The sequence below is a fragment of the Schistocerca americana genome, chromosome 1, assembly GCF_021461395.2.
Source record: "Schistocerca americana isolate TAMUIC-IGC-003095 chromosome 1, iqSchAmer2.1, whole genome shotgun sequence".
Classification (NCBI taxonomy): domain Eukaryota; kingdom Metazoa; phylum Arthropoda; class Insecta; order Orthoptera; family Acrididae; genus Schistocerca; species Schistocerca americana.
In genome coordinates this window covers 1,113,249,354-1,113,267,481 of record NC_060119.1, presented here as the reverse complement: position 1 = coordinate 1,113,267,481, position 18,128 = coordinate 1,113,249,354, and the positions used below count along the sequence as shown (strand labels likewise).

Genomic DNA, 18,128 nt, shown 5'->3' with positions numbered 1-18,128 from the left:
TTACGTTTTCTGCAATCAACAGAGACAGTTTTCCCTTCCCTTTCCTATTGAGGTGAAGGACATGCCTAGTGTAGTCCCACTTATCGATAGCATCCACAGGAATCAAACCAATATGGGACCCTACATCCATCCTAAGCAGTCACTCCAAGTTCACCCTCCTGACGGAAGAGTTCAAATGAGGCCGATCGTGGCGTCTCAACACAGAGACAAATCCCACACTCTTATGCTTCGTTGCTGACCAGTTATAGGATTGAGACAATTATTTTTATGACCATTCAAACTGTCACCAATGCATTTTTCCTAAATTTCTCTTGTTCCAGAAGAGGGAAGCCCCTTCCACCTTTACTCACTATGCACAAAAATTTGGGTATCTAGAATTTAATGTAAGTGGATTTTTCAGGGATAACTTGTAGTTCTACGACTTTTAAATTATGAATGCTTAACATATACTCAATTTACCATAATTTAAACTTATAAAAGTTTAAAGAAATATAAAAAGGTTGTACCTGCAGCAATGAGTTGTTTAGCCATGGTAACTGCAAAATCCCTACTTGGTGGATAGCTCTCATCCCTTGTATCCTGAAATCAATTTTTGTTAACACAACAACCATGTCCAGTTCTTCGATGTATGTTGTGTCAGCACGGTTAAAGAGCTTGACAACTGCATCCCAGCTTTCAAATTTGTTACTGAAGCGAACACTGTACACAGCCAGCATTGTGCAGAAAGCAGTTACATGTTACTTGCTACAGATTAATTAGAAGTTTTACAATGGCCCATAGAGTTTGCATTATAATTATACATGCATTGTTCCCCATCTGTTTTAAGGAAAAAAATTGTGTGGGGCTCCGATTTTCATCTAAGATTTTATTTTTACTTTCATCTTTCGGAACACTGAACCAATAATTAATGCCTTTTGGTTAGAATGAGTCAAGCAAGTATTCAAGTTTCTGCTTTTAGGAGTCATTCTCCTGTCAGCCTAGACATTCTGAAAATTTCTGACAGTCCAGTTTTGTATGTCATGCTTCAAGTTATTGAGCCAAGCAATAAATGTTCAGAAATCCTATTCAGTTTGAATCCAACCATATTACACTGATTCAGAAAGTTTTTGCTGTGTTTGGACATCACATTACTTTCTACTGCTGTTGCATACCAATTTTTGCAAAGTCTCAGTCAAAGCATTCATAAATACAAATAGGTTTTGGAAAACAAATTAATGGGTAATTAACTCAAGAAGCTAAACCCAGACAGACTGAGGAAATTTTTCTTACCTGCTTCATAGAGTTGCCGAGCCTCATCTTTTGCCTTTTCAGGGTCAAGAGATTCATCATCACGCACTCCCTACATTGAAAGAAGTTTAAGAGTCACAAGCCTTTTCCCAAAGCCTTCATGCTTTATAATCAGTTTATTTGAAAGCATGACTAAAGCAAATGAAGCTATATACAATGCATATCATGCAAACAGTAGTAAACTGCATAGAACTTATGTTAATAGCTACACAGAAAATAGACTTGCTACAGACACAGAAAACAGAGGCAATGAACACTATACAACTGCAGTAAGTATTTGGTGATTAATGCATTTTTCCACTCATCTGACCTTGAAGTCATTAACACTTCATTCGTAAAACTGGTCCATTCTGAAGGAAAAGACCAAGATTCAGTAATATTAATGTGCACAAATGCAATACGATTTTGTAGATAAATGCAATTCACCTGCAATGAAGGTAAAATGTCAGTCATCAGCTGCACAACAAAGACCCTGTATTTGTTCCCTTTACTGGTTTCAACAGTTTAAATTTGACTTGTCACATATACTAAGTATGACTTGCAATTTGACAGTTAGCTACTCATCACATGTATCTTATTTTTTGCAATTTAACTATTCATTGATTCTGTAGAAAAGGAAACTACCATCTGATGTTGGCTTACCAATGATTTGAGCCTATTTTACTTCTAAAGATGAAAATTTAAATGGGTGAAACTGGCAGAGGGAACCAAACAAAAGGTTTTTTTTGTGCAGCTAACAACTGATGTTTTATCTTTGTTGAAATAAGATACAATACATGACAAAAATTTCTGATTGTGTACATCAAGACTATAGAAAAGAAAAACAGATCACAAACTGTGGGTTTTTTAGCAAACTCTTTCAGTAAAGGCTATATGAATTCTTTTGATAGAAAGTCCAAAGACTTACTTTAATGGATTTGGCGAGGCAGCATTTAGTATTCGCCTGAATTACATTTACAGTTGTGACTTTATCCAAAGTGGCAAAATTTTATCAAGTTTTAATGAACCTGGTAAGTCATAGTTGGCTGGATATTTTTGCAGGATATGCCTCTCAAGTCCAGATCAACAACAGAGAGGAAGGAAAAAAGAAACAGATGGTGGTAGAGCATATTATTTCTGTTGTGAGTACCAATTCCTCACCCAGAAAACTGTCTGATGCATACCCTTATGCCTAATATAACAGACGTTTGACAACTTGGGTCAGTGTTGGTACTTCACAACACTATTTTTTTTAATGGTTACCAGCAGTTTGAAGCAATGCCAGAGGACCAATCAAATACAGCATTCTTGATGTTGATAGGGCACTTTCAGTAAAAAAAATCCTTTAGAACTTTTCCCAGAACTGTGTTCACTGGAGATAAGGACATTTAACATACAGGTTGCATAGCTGAAATGGCAGTGTTGTAGACTGGTAATCCAAAACAATCCATTGATCAAGAGCTACAGTCTCTCTTGAATCATTCTTTTTTTTTAAATTAATGTTGCAATACTTACATCTTTTAAATGTAGAATTCATCAAACATATACTGATAAATATATCTAATCATCATTTTAACTGAAACACACACTGTTTCTAATTACATACTGCATGCACAACACAAGCTTTCATTGCAAACAAATTCTTCATTATTGATATTTCATACAAGATTGTTAACAAAGGTTGTTTTAATTAGTAAACCATAAAAAAATCAAATTTTTAAGACAGAAAATTAAACACACTATTTGGACTACTTCCAGCATTTTATACCACAGATGTGGTCCCACAAAAGTCAAGAGTGACAAGCCTTGTGGAAACATGGACAGTAACAATTTTCACAACATTGAGCACACCATTCCAATGCTGCCTTTCTATAGTTGCCACCATACCACTGCAGTATGAACCCAACAACTAATCTGGTGCAAAGTTACAAGGTTTGTTGAGGAAAGTAATATATTTAAGCCGACAAACAAAGAAACAAATGCCCAAAGGTTTTTTACACATCACTGCTAAACAGTGGCAGGACACAGACAGCACATCATAAAAAGAGAAGAAAATGTGGTGCTTGGTTGGCTTCATGGAGCCTGTTGTTGAGGACTTCTTTATCAATGTAGAGGTAAATGTTACAGTACTGAAACCTTTCTCAAATTTGTTTACAGAAGGAATTGAGATAATACCAAATGAATAAGTAATATCTTTAGGAGAATCATTATTTACCTATATAGTGAAATCCCTGCAATACACTTTTGCATCACACCTATCTTCTGCGGAACAATTAGCGTGTGTCCACGTTAGGAATTTATATCAATTTTTTTAATTACAGTACTATGTTAGTTAAGAACGAGCAAATGATATAATTTCCATTTGTTCCTCAAGAAGCATATGGTACTTCTGAAGTTTTGCTCAATACTACTTCATTCCCTTTAAAAATTGAAAGCTATATTGTTTCTTTGTTCATCTCTTTACATTTCAACTTCTCAAATCTTAGCAAGATACTGTGACTAACTGGCAACCCAGAGCTGTCCAAGGTAAGTGTACTGGTAAAAATGTTTGCCCATATTACATCTCAGATGATTTGCACACAACACAGCAAAAAACTTATCCTCCTTATCATACCTGAATACTCATGTAAGCTTGCTTCCACTCCATGCGAGAAAATCCAATGAGATTCCAGCAAATTAAAAATAACATATGGTGCAATGTTTACATCAAGTTTATTCTCATGATAAACACAGTATTGCTTCCATTGCCTTCATGAATAGTACGTTAAGGATGATAGACTATTGTAAGAAGAGTACAATATTATATCAATGGCTCTTGTTACTGGAGTTTAACTTTTCACTCTCATCCAAATAAGCAGAAAGTGCTATATCAAATGCATTAAACAATGGATGGAAATCTTGCAATTTCCCTAAACAACTCCTGGAAACTAGAGAAATCCTGAGTCAGGATGGAAGACAAGGATTTAAAAGACATTTCTCCAGAAAGTTAGCAGATCATCACAACTACTGTACTATCTCACTCAGCTTAGCATAGAAGTCATCTTGCATTTCAGTGAATTCATGAAATATAGTTTACATTATATGAATAAATATGTCAATCTGTCTCCCTTCTTCCACATAACAAGTGGATCCCCATGATTTCACTATCCTTTTTCAGTAATCACCTTGGAATTATGTTATCTGCAGTTTTAAATGTGGAATTCTATCAATGATCGGTTACAATTTTCCTTCGTTACTGACATGCATGCTATTAACATGTTAGTCCACTCAGTGACATATGAAGTGCTCTTACAAACTCTTAGTGATAAGTATTTGAAGGAAACTCACATCTGTAATCATCCGCTACATCAGAGAAAAGCATGCACAAGTAAATTTTATTAACACATAGTAACTCTTTACATGTACAAGAATGAATTTAGTTTTCTACACAATGAAGGTAAGTTAACACTTAACTTTACTACAAGAATCAGATAATAGCATTACACTACTTCACAGCTACAATTCCACATATTTTTCCATTTTAATCTTTATGACACAACATGAAGTGACAAGACTTGTGTGTAGTAATAGTAGTGGTAGTGGTAGTGTTATTACACTAATTTCAAAACTTTCTTCTCATAGTAAGGCAAATCACTACTGTGGCACTGCCTCACTAGGTCAAAACTGCTTGCTTATATAGCTGTCAACATTTCAAAGGTATGTAAGTTCTGAAACCATTCTAGAAAGATTTATCTGAAAATCAAGTCATTTAAGACAACCTTCCTTTCAATGCAATGTAGTAAAATTTATTTAAAACCCTGGTCCTGAACAAGAGGATGATTATTTCCTGCACAAAATTGCCTTCAAGTTGTAGGTAGCATAGGGCATACTATTTGAAGTACTGGAGCTTCAATGATAACTACTGGAAAGCATCAGGAACAAGGATTTTTTTTATGGACATATGTCCACTGACTACATATGTTGCAAACAGTCTGTGCAGTTCTAAGGCTCTTACCGTATCAAAAGTTAAATTTAGTCTTACTCTTAGTGAGCAACAAGATCATATACTGTTGTCCTGGGCAACGTCCCCACCTCTTTGGGTGTTAAGTGTTCATCTGTCCTCTGGATGACGAATGTGTGTGGAATATATTTTAACGATGAGGTAACTAATAGTTTAATGTCATCATCCAGCAGACAAAAATCATTACAGAACATATCTTCATTTCATGAGGCATTGCAGCCATAGTTTTGGAATTTAACCTACAACAATGAGGACCACATGCCACTTCTCCATGCTGGGGGAGAACAAGGAAATTTCTTACTTAGAATTCCTATCCACTCAAAGTGACATTGTACAAATGGCAAAGCAGGTTTCCCACAAAATCCAGTTTTTGTGGGTTTTACAGTGATAACCAAAAATGCAAGTGTGTAAACTCCGTAATTTAGGTAGCACAGAAAATTATCACAACCCTCCTGTAGAGATACTAATTTGTTTACTATAAATTTGTCTGTTCAAGATTCATAGTCAACTTTGGCAAGAGGGGAGGTTGGGGATGGGGCAGCTAGAGCGGTTTGAGAACAACTTCGTGGTTATGTAATGGGAATGTGTTTTGTCTACAAACAGTTTTTCTATACTTTAGCACATTTGAGATATTGTATAAATGGTGAAATAAGTACTTACAGTAATTATCAGTGTCAGCAGACGGCGGAAATCCCCAGATGTTTCACTGCACAAGTGCTCAGCAAGGGGTCTGTCATACACTATGGAACAAAAGAATCTAACTGTGCAAAAGTATTTAAAACTTTAAAACTATAATTATGATTATATATAATTTGCTTTCACAAAAATATTTCACCTACTTGTGCCAATCACGTTTCCTGGTTCTATAAAACAGATTTAAGTTAACCTATATATGCGGTGAGGAGACACTGAACCTCAACAAAACATTAAGGTGTTTGATATGATTAGGTGAAACATTTTTATCAAACAATAAAAAAATCAATTGCAAATGATGGATAAAATTTATTCTTATCTGCATGATCAATATCCCTGCAGTATCAATAGAGAAAGAACAGGTGCAAATATAATATAAAAATGTATTTATGATCCAGCTACAAGCCTTAAATTTTAGTGTTAAAATGGCTAATGGTTAGTTTCTGTCAAACATTTCTCCTGAAAGGTTAACTGCTTGGCAGAAGATGCAAACATGTTCAAACCATAACTATTACACAGTCTGATGAAACAAGGAACACGTTTCCTTATTTTATCACAACAGTCCATATAAAGTGTTTTGGTCTTCAGGCCAGAAAATTGAACAAAATTCAGTGAAAAGATTTTGATACTTTGAAAAATTCTTAATAGCTGACATATCCCAACTCACCATATTCATACCAATATCTTCCCTAATTTGTAAAAACCAAATGAAACTGCCAATCTCTGAACTGTTTTGATGAATAAACTAGAATTGGTGCAGATTCAGTATCAAAGATTAAACTTACTTTATGCTTATGAACAATTTAAAATAGCAGCAGAAACAAAAGCAGCAGCAATATATATAAAAGTGCTGGCATTAGCACAGATGTGCAATAAAATGGCACCTTCCTTGTGCGTGAATATAATCCAATTCTGCTGATATTTTACTTAGGGAACATTCAGATAAATTTTGCAAAACTGAGCTATACAACTGATTTTGTCAACTATTTCCATTATTTTCACAAACTCCCTCCTGCTGAGCCTCATGTATTACCCATGCCACTTTGAACATTTTGCCAGTTGTAAACAGACATGAACAAATTTTTAGAATACAACATTCTGCATATTTCCCATCGTGTTCACGAACATTTATTCGCAGTTCTGGCATCACATTCTCTTTCCATGAACCATGGACCGTGCTATCAGTGGGGTTGCTTGCATGCCTCAGCAATACAGACAACAGTATTGTAGCCAGAATGAGATTTTCACTCTGCAGCGGAGTGTGGGCTGATATGAAACTTCCTGGCAGATTAAAACTGTGTACCCGACAGACTCGAACTCGGGACCTTTGGAAAGGAGAAAAGAGAAGCACTGTATGAATATATGGGAAACCAGTCCTAACCAAAGCAGATATAGCTGAAATGTGGAAGGAGTATGTAGAGAGTCCATACAAGGGAGATGAAGTAATTGGGGATGAAATGGGAGGTACGATACTGTGAGAAGAATTTGACAGAGTACTGTAAGACCGAAGTCTAAACAAGGCCCTGGGAGTAGATGACATTGTCAGAACTACTGATAGCACTGGGAGAGTCAGCTGCGAAATAATTATGGTGCAGAAGATGTAAGAGACAGGCGACATACCCTCAGACTTCAGAAAGAATGTAATTGTGATTCAAATAAAAGCACCTGCTGAAAGGTGTGGAAACTACCTATCAAGTCAATAAATCAGGGTTGCCAAAGACAAATACGAATTCTTTACACGAAAATAGAAAAGCTGGTAGCAGCTTACCTCCGGGAAGATCAGTTTGGATTTTGGAGAAATGAAGGAAAAAGCGAAGTGATCCTGACCCTACAACTTACTTTAGAGGATAGGTTAAAGAAACACAAACCTATACATTTGTAGAATTATAGAAAGCTTTTGACAATTCTGACTAATAATCTCTTTGAAATCCTGAAGGGACTGAAAGGCTACTTACAACTTGTACAGAAACCAGACAGCAGTTACAAGTAGAGGGGGCATGAAATGGAAGCAGTGGTTGAGAATGGAGTGAGACAGGGTTGCAAGGTTTCTGATGATATTGTAATTCTGTCAGACAGCAAGAGCAGTTTAACGGAATGAACATTCTCTTGGAAAGATGATATTAGATAAACAATAACAAAAGCAAAACAAGGATAATGGAATGTAGTCTAATTAAATAAGTTGATGCTGACAAGTTAGATTAGGAAACGAGACAAAGTAGAGGGCATAAAAAATGACAACTGGCAATGGCAAGATGAGCATTTCTGAAGAAAATAAATTTGACAATATAGATTTAAGTGTTAGGGAGTCTTTTCCGAAGGTATTTGTATGCAATGTAGCCCTGTGTGGAAGTGAAACTTTCCAAAACAATTTAGACAAGAGTGAAATAGAAGCTTTTTAAGTTTGGTGCTACAGAAGAATGCTGAAAACTAGTGTAGCAGATAGCATAACTAATGAGGAGGTACTGAATAGAACTAATGAGAAAAATTTTTGGGACAACCTTACTAAAAGAATGGATTGGTCTCATTCTGAGACATCAAGAGACCATGAATTTAGCATTGGAGGGAAGTGTGAAGTAAAAAAATCAGAGGGAGACCAAGAGATGAATACAGTAAGCAGGTTCAAAAGGATTTAGGTTGCAGTAGTTATTTGGAAAGTTACATGCTTGCATGGGATAGAGTAGCATAGATAGCTGCATGAAACACGTCTTTGGGCAGAAGATAACAACAACAACAACAACAACAACAACAACAACAACAACAACCTTAAGACCCAAGTACAAGACCTGCCCAATCCACCCACCCAGCACTTCCTATTCCAGTGCTTTCACAGGTTTATTCTACTCCAGAAGCAGACAGGCCACCTATGAAAGCAGCTATGTTATTTACCAGCTCTGTCTCAATCATTGCACAAATTTTTATATCGGGATGTGTACCAACTGTCCAGAATGAATGGCCACCACTAAATTGTGGCCAAGAGCGAAGTAGACGATCCTTTGGCACAACATGCAACTGAACGTAACATGCTTTATTTCAATGGCAGCTTCACTACTGAAGCCATGTGGATCCTCCCTTCCACCAACAGTTTTTCTGAAGTGTGTGCACAGGAGTTATCCTTACAACACATGCTCTGCTCCCATAATTATCCTGGTCTCAACCTACAGTAATGTCCCTTCCCCCTTCCCCACCAGATTGCTGCTTCCATCCCACATTATAATTTCATTCTGGCCTGAGCTGCTGGAGTTCAGTCATATGTGTGAGGTGTGCTTGCTTGTGTGAATGAATGGTGTGCGTTTTTGTTTTGCTGGTGAAGGATGTGGCCAAAAGCTTCGTGTAGGTGTCTTAACTGTGCCTGTCTGCAACTTAATGTTTCTTGTTTATGGTAAATAACATCTTTTCCTACGTTGTTGACACACCCAGGTATTTGTGAGAGACAGTTGATTCCAACTATGGCTCACTGACAGTTATAAGGTACATATTTTGTTTTGTGAAGTTCAAAATTTTACATCTTTGAACATTTATAACAATGTTGTCTATCTTTGCACCACACTCAAATCTTAACATCTGACTCGATATTTATGCAGCTTCTTTCAGGCAGTACTTCATTACAGATAAGAGCATTATCTGCAAAAAGTCTGAGATTACTATAAATATTGCCCAGAAGGTAATTGATACGCAACATCAACGGCAACAACCCCAACACACTTATCAGTCACACTTTAATTTACTTCTACATCTGATAATGATTCCCTGTCAGAGATAACATGCTGCATGCACCCTACTAAAATGTCCTCAATCCAGTCTCAAATTTCACTTGGTAACCCATATGATCAAACTTTTGATTTTTGAAAAGCATTTGATTCAGTACCACACATACACTTAATGTCAAGACATAGTCCTCCTACCCGACTGCCTTGCTCCAAAGCCTTCATCACAATATGTTAGAAGTGCGAGTCGGGATTCACATGATCAATGTTTTCGGAACCTATGCTGGTTGGCTTGGAGGTCATTTTGTGAAACAAATCTCATTATGTTTGAGGTCAAAATATGATCTACAACTCTACAGAATGCATAGTTTTGGTTTGAGGTATCAATGATAGGTTACAGTTAGAAGAGGGGTTAACTCAGATGAAAATTCATCATAGAATATGACCAGAATTCCTTCGGACCCTGGGGCTTTGTTCAATTTTAATGATTCCAATTGTTTCTCAACACCACTGACACTAATACTGATTTCAGGAATCTCTACAGTAGTACAAAGATTAAATTGGGGCAGTTCTCTTGGGTTTTTCCTTTTTACACAAACATTTGGAAACAAGAGTTAAGCATTCCAGCCTTCATTTTGCTACTGTGATTTCAGTTCCTGTGTCATTCAATAGGGACTGTACACTAATTTTTGTGCCAATGACAGCCTACAGTTATGATAAGAATTTCTTTGGGTTCTGTGGAAGATCATTTGATGTAGCGTGCTTTGGCAGTCATTGAAGGCTTCACACATTGAAACATGTTTGGCTGCGAGGAGAGCATTCAGCATCTCTACACAGTTCTATGCTTTGTCCTACACCTATTTTGCAGTAGTCTATTTCCTTGCAAGTTTCTTTTCTGTGACTATACCATGGAGGGTCCTTCGCATTATGAACTGTTCTACTAATTACTTATCTATTCAGAGTATGGTCAATTATCCTTTTAAACTTAAAACCATAGTTCCTCTAGATGCTCCTGTCCTACACTGAAAGTTTCAAGTTCCTCATTGAGATATGACATTACTAATTTTTTTATTTACTTTACTGAACATATGTATCTTTCTTGTTTTAGTTGTCCTTTGTACTTTGGTAATCATTACTGCCATGACCACATAATGGTCACCGATACCAGTTTCGAAGTGGACATCCTCAAAGAGGTCATGTCTATTTGATGTCACTACACCCGAAGTATTTCGATCATGAGTGGTTCTCCGAACTATCTGAAGAGTACAGGAAAAGAACATGTTTTCTCCACTTTTTCAAAAAATGAAATATATGCAACGAGATGTGTTGTTTAACATCGTTAACTGACCAATGTGATGATATGAATAGCCTACATTCTATAACCCATTTTAGATTAGGCATGCAGGGAAAGAACATGCTTGTGTGTCTTGCTACAGGGGCTAAAGGTACTTTGCCCAATGTTGGGTATTAAATTCTGATTCCTTGTTGATTGGCAAACAATGTTTAAGCAAGAAACAATTTTCGTTTATTTGCATTGTTGTTACAACTGAAAATCATTACTTTAGTTTGGGACATACTACTTCCAAGGGAACCTCCCCATCGCAACCCCCTCAGATTTAGTTATAAGTTGGCACGTGGATAGGCCTTGAAAAACTAAACACAGATCAATCGAGAAAACAGGAAGAAGTTGTGTGGAACTATGAAAAAAAAAATAAGCAAAATATACAAACTGAGTAGTCCATGGGGAAGATAGGCAACATCAAGGATAAAGTGAGCTCAGGAGCGCCGTGTCCTGTTAGCGTGAGCAGCTGCTGAACGAGAGGTCCTTGGTTCAAGTCTTCCCTCGAGTGAAAAATTCAGTTACTTTATTTTCGCAAAGTTATGATCTGTCCGTTCGTTCATTGACGTGTGTTCACTGTAATAAGTTTAGTGTCTGTGTTTTGCAACCGCATCGCAAAACCGTGCGATTAGTAGACAAAGGATGTGCCTCTCCAATGGGAACCAAAAACATTTGATTGCAAGGTCATAGGTCAAACGATTCCTTCACAGGAAAACACGTCTGATATATTCTATACGACACTGGTGACGGCATGTGCGTCACATGACAGGAATATGTTGTTGACCCACCTAACTTGTACACTTGGCGAATGGGTAAAAAGATTCTTCTACGTTGCCCGATTTAGGTTTTCTTGTGAATGTGATAATCACTCCCAAAAAAGTTATGAAAACATAAGTTTGTCACAAACTGAAAATGAAAAATTACACTTTTCACTCGAGGGAAGAATTGAACCAAGGACCTCTCTTTCCGCAGCTGCTTGCGCTAAACATGGGACCACGGCTCTCCTGAGCTCACATTGTCCTTGATGTTGCGTATCATGCACATGGACTACTCAGTTTGTATATTTTGCTTATTTTTTCATAGTTTCACACAACTCCTTCCTGTTTTCTCGATTGATCTGTGTTCAGTTTTTCAAGGCCTATCCACTGTGCCAACTTATAACAATCTGAGGGGGGTGCGATGGGGAGGTTCCCTTGTGAGATGAAAGTACAGAATGAAATGTGTGAGAAGTTTAAATAAAATGTAATGAAACAGAAGCAACCTGCTTAGACAACCAAAAAATGTATGCTAACCAAACTTTAGTACTACTGATTTCTATTACACAAGGCAGTTGTCTGTTTACTCTTTCAGTATTATCTTTGAAATTCAACTTCAGTACTCTACACTTACACTGAAGATATTGGAAGAAAAGGGGCCAGTGAAGTTGATTCCTGTGTAAGTCACAGACAGAATTATTGCACAAGAAAATCAAACTCCTTGAAGTTTTTGTGATTCATGTTCAGGTCAGAACAAGGATGACACTGTACTAAAGTATCTTTATCATCATGTGAAAGAAAAACTTTGAGATAATGGAAGTAACCACCCACAATAATATGGGAGTGATTAACATTATAAGCAGTAGCAGAAGTTCCAACAGATTGGGTGCAGATCATGCTGTATGTAAACCTAAGCCTTTTGATGTGGTTCTCAATCAATATAAGATAAACTCGGGGTCATTCCAAAGAATAAATATTCAAGAAAATGTCCTTTCATAACAAGACTTCTCAAGTAGTTTGTGCTAACAAAAAATATCCCTCCCTCATTCAACACTTAAAAACTTATACCGTATTTACTCGAATCGAAGCCGCACTTTTTTCCGGTTTTTGTAATCCAAAAAACCGCCTGTGGCTTAGAATCGAGTGCAAAGTAAGCGGAAGTTCTGAAAAATGTTGGTACGTGCCGCCACAACTTGCCGTCGAATATATGTAGCGCTATACAGGCATGCTTTGCAGGCACAAAGATAAATACTGGCATCAAAACTTCTGCATCAATAAATAAATAAAAAAGAAGTGGAAGACAAGCTTTGTTTCCTCCGCCCCGAGTTTCGACCACTGCATTTTCATACATTATCCATCGAAGTAAATACAAATTCTGTATTGTTCATCTTCGAATGTTGCAATGTTTCAATGTACTACGAAAATCCGACTGGCAAGACTGTTAGGGATGTTTGTCAATATGGCCAACTCTACGTTCTGAATTTTTTCCTACCTGTGAGAAGAGATGGTTGCCAATAGGAACTTTTAAGAATTTTGAATCACATGCAGTATTCTCTTCACCATAAAAATAATACGAATATAAACATTTTGCCATGTATTCTTTCGTGTTTGCTGCTATCTCATTTAAATTCTGTCTGCCTAATAAACTACGAAACTAGAGTGAGACAACAGCAAACGCGGAAGAATATACATGTCATGTTTATATTCGTATTATTCTTATGTGTAATAGTGATACAGTCAGAAATGAAGCACGGCAATTGACTAGATTTTTAAATCTAAGATGACTAATTTCTGTGCAGAATGTAATGTACTAAAGAGGCATCTGCAAAGATTTTCAAACGGAGAATTTTCACTAAACTCTCGTTCAGATCTTCTATCTATCATATGCAGCAAAAGCAAGCCATGACGCGAGCGGCGACAGGCCGTAAACATTATCAGAATGCGACAAAGCATCTTCAGCTTAGAGTGACGTCAACACCTATAACAAAGAGAACGGCACTTATCAGATCAAAGAAAAATAAGCAATCAATTCAAACCAGACAAAGCACGTGAAAAAGGAAGGGTACCCGTATAAATACGGACGGAGCGCCTGACACATAGCAGTGGCTACCTGGGAATGCTTAGCTGCTAAGCTTACGACTCGAACCAAACTACTGTAGCTGTATCATCATTCATTTGACCTAAATTGTGTCTCATATTACAATGGACCAACATTGCTTCGATTTGAAGGTGCGGCCTAAAACTTTTCTCCCCCCTTTAATTTCGAGTCTCAAATTTTAGGTGCGGCTTAGATTCGGGAAAATTTTTTTTCCTTGATTTCAGTCTCATTTTTCAGGTGCGGGTTGGATTCGAGTAAATACGGTAATTGAGCTGGCATTTTATTGGTGGCAAGAGCTTCACAGCAAAATCAAGAGAAGCAGTCATTAAAATACCCATCTCCTGCTCAGAGAGGTAAAATAAAAAATATAAAAATAGTGTTTTATAATAATTTTATATAATGCTGATTATTTCTTTGCAGGTCCTTTGGCTACATCAAAAGAAAATTATCAGACCTCCAGGTTTTGAAGGAGTACTGCAGAAAAGAAACTTTAGTGTTTTACTCAAAAGCTTTTACACTGTACTGAGAAGTCCATGTTGGGACAAAGTGATATTATATTTTACTCTTATTACTACTTAATCACATGAAGTTAAAACAACAGACTGCCCATCAAGAAGTATCTGTACTCCAGAACGATATTTTCACTCTGCAGTGGAAGATGCACTCATATGAAACTTCCTGGTAAATTTAAACTGTGTGACAGACAGACTAACTCTGGTCCTCTGCCTTTCATGGGCAAATGCTCTACACATTTTTAATCAGCCAGGAAGTTTCTCTCTAGCATCTTTATTGTTCCAAATATTCTTTTCCATTACAAAATAATCTGAGAATGTTTAACAAAACATATAGCTTAACTTGCATTATATTCTATTCCACTGTAGCCAAGTAGCACATTTTCCCTGTTTTAACATATTACATTACTTTAAATATTATGCCAATAAAATCACAGTTTAAATATTTTAGGAATCAGTTTAAATTTAATGTATATAACATGTCCTTCCAAATGACTTTTGTATTCATTAGTATCCATGAAATTTTGTTTCAAACTCTAAAATTGCTCTCCTGAACAAGTTGACAGTGTTCACAAACCACATTCTTTCCCTGTGCTCTTCATCTGTTATAGGTAGTTTTCAGAGAACGTGCGTTGTGCTATTTCACAGGACGTCTCATCGTACCAATGATGTAGAAATATTAATTTTCCCAACTGACTGTTGGTTGAGTAAAGTCTCCACCAATGATTACAGTATGACTGGGGAACTTAAGTAAAAGTGAATTTAGGTTCTTTAAGTTTTCGGTTAGATCAGGAGACAAGTCTGGTGGGAGATAGAAAGATTCCATTACCATTTTGTGCCCACCCCTGATACAGAGTCTTGCCCAGATAATCTCACATACAGCTTCAATTTCTATCTCAGTGGGTTTGAGTTTCATGTGCACTGTGCAAATACACCACCTCCATTTCTGTACAGCCTATCTATTTGATATGCTCTTAAATTATCCCCACAGTCTCACTATTATCAATTACTGGTTTCAATCAGCTTTCTGCACTTAAATTGTGAGCTTCCCTGCTTTTCATCAGCATTTCAAACTCTGACACTGCTGCAAATACTTCAGCAGCGAACCACTAGGATTTTAATACTCTCACCTGTGGGTGTCATTCCTTTTGATCTTCCACTGACACTTCTGGGTTTCCTACAGCTAGCATTATTTGGACTGGATGGAGTCACCCAGTCTAAGTAACCTTGTGTACACCCCACACTACTGGCTACCTGTGCAGTGCACAACTGACTCATTCAGTAGGACCATACAGTTCTCTACCCTTTGGCAGCCTAGCTTGTCACTGAATCTTCGAAGTCTCTGGCTCAGGCCTCCCATTTCACTCTGAAGCAGTGGGCTATGATCAGTTCCATGGACAATGATTTACACAGTGAGCTTTGTTGAAACTACATGTACAAGGGTGTGGGTGTCAACCTTCTCTGCTACAAATCCAATTCAAGATCACCACCACATTCAATAATGCCTGAATGTCGTCACTTTAACCATATTAGGTTTATTCCAAACTAAGAAAATATTTGAAAAACTCAAATGCTACGTAAGAAAAATTTAGTATCTCTTATGATAGTATTGTTAAGTTTATTCCAATTACTAACATAAAACTACTAGTTGTTGTTGTGGTCTTCAGTCCTGAGACTGGTTTGATGCAGCTCTCCATGCTACTCTATCCTGTGCAAGCTTCTTCATCTCCCAGTACCTACTGCAACCTACGTCCTTCTGAATCTGCTTAGTGTATTCATCTCTTGGTCTCCCCCTACGATTTTTACCCTCCACGCTGCCCTCCAATACTAAATTGGTGATCCCTTGATGTCTCACAACATGTCCTACCAACCGATCCCTTCTTCTGGTCAAGTTGTGCCACAAACTCCTCTTCTCCCCAATCCTATTCAATACCTCCTCATTAGTTATGTGATCTACCCACCTAAGCTTCAACATTCTTCTGTAGCACCACATTTCGAAAGCTTCTATTCTCTTCTTGTCCAAACTATTTACCGTCCATGTTTCACTTCCATACATTGCTACACTCCATACAAATACTTTAAGAAATGACTTCCTGACACTTAAATCTATACTCGATGTTTACAAATTTCTCTTCTTCAGAAACGCTTTCCTTGCCATTGCCAGTCTACATTTTATATCCTCTCTACTTCGACCATCATCAGTTATTTTACTCCCCAAATAGCAAAACTCCTTTACTACTCTAAGTGTCTCAGTTCCTAATCTAATTCCCTCAGCATCACCCGATTTAATTTGACTACATTCCATTATCCTCGTTTTGGTTTTGTTGATGTTCATCTTATATCCTCCTTTCAAGACACTGTCCATTCCGTTCAACTGCTCTTCCAAGTCCTTTGCTGTCTCTGACAGAATTACAATGTCATCGGCGAACCTCAAAGTTTTTACTTCTTCTCCATGAATTTTAATACCTACTCCGAATTTTTCTTTTGTTTCCTTTACTGCTTGCTCAATATACAGATTGAATAACATCGGGGAGAAGCTACAACCCTGTCTCACTCCCTTCCCAACCACTGCTTCCCTTTCATGCCCCTCGATTCTTATAACTGCCATCTAGTTTCTGTACAAATTGTAAATAGCCTTTCGCTCCCTGTATTTTACCCCTGCCACCTTTGGAATTTGAAAGAGTATTCCAGTTAACGTTGTCAAAAGCTTTCTCTAAGTCTACAAATGCTAGGAACGTAGGTTTGCCTTTTCTTAATCTTTCTTCTAAGATACGTCGTAGGGTTAGTATTGCCTCACGTGTTCCAACATTTCTACGGAATCCAAACTGATCTGCCCCGAGGTTCGCTTCTACCAGTTTTTCCATTCGTCTGTAAAGAATTCGCGTTAGTATTTTGCAGCTGTGACTTATTAAACTGATAGTTCGGTAATTTTCACATCTGTCAACACCTGCTTTCTTTGGGATTGGAATTATTATATTCTTCTTGAAGTCTGTGGGTATTTCGCCTGTCTCATACATCTTGCTCACCAGATGGTAGAGTTTTGTCATGACTGGCTCTCGCAAGGCCATCAGTAGTTCTAATGGAATGTTGTCTACTCCCGGGGCCATGTTTCGACTCAGGTCTTTCAGTGCTCTGTCAAACTCTTCACGCAGTGTCTTACCTCCCATTTCATCTTCATCTACATCCTCTTCCATTTCCATAATATTGTCCTCAAGTACATCGCCCTTGTATAAACCTTCTATATACTCCTTCCACCTTTCTGCCTTCCCTTCTTTGCTTAGAACTGGGTTGCCATCTGAGCTCTTGATATTCATACAAGTGGTTCTCTTCTCTCCAAAGGTCTCTTTAATTTTCCTGTAGGCAGTATCTATCTTATCCCTAGTGAGACAAGCCTCTACATCCTTACATTTGTCCTCTAGCCATGCCTGCTTAGCCATTTTGCACTTCCTGTCGATCTCATTTTTGAGACGTTTGTATTCCTTTTGCCTGCTTCATTTACTGCATTTTTATATTTTCTCCTTTCATCAATTAAATTCAATATTTCTTCTGTTACCCAAGGATTTCTACTAGCCCTCGCCTTTTTACCTACTTGATCCTCTGCTGCCTTCACTACTTCATCCCTCAGAGCTACCCATTCTTCTTCTACTGTATTTCTTTCCCCCATTCCTGTCAATTGTTCCCTTATGCTCTCCCTGAAACACTCTACAACCTCTGGTTCTTTCAGTTTATCCAGGTCCCATCTCCTTAAATTCCCACCTTTT

The 18,128-nt window shown here is 37.4% G+C and overlaps 1 protein-coding gene across 3 annotated transcripts in view; it reads right to left on the bottom strand.

Moving 5' to 3' along the window:
* The window catches only part of LOC124618611 (annexin B10), a 111,529-nt gene that overhangs the window by 9,903 nt on the left and 83,498 nt on the right, over nt 1-18,128 (bottom strand). Inside the window, exons 5-7 of one of the 3 annotated variants that reach the window (XM_047145363.1) lie at nt 5,927-6,006; nt 4,594-4,608; nt 1,270-1,339 (exon numbers count right to left, since the gene is read on the bottom strand). In XM_047145363.1, coding sequence (XP_047001319.1) covers nt 1,270-1,339; nt 4,594-4,608; nt 5,927-6,006 — 165 coding nt within the window. Of the gene's footprint in view, nt 1-506; nt 580-1,269; nt 1,340-4,593; nt 4,609-5,926; nt 6,007-18,128 lie in introns of all 3 variants that reach the window. The other 2 variants (XM_047145366.1, XM_047145365.1) reach the window with 2 other exon arrangements.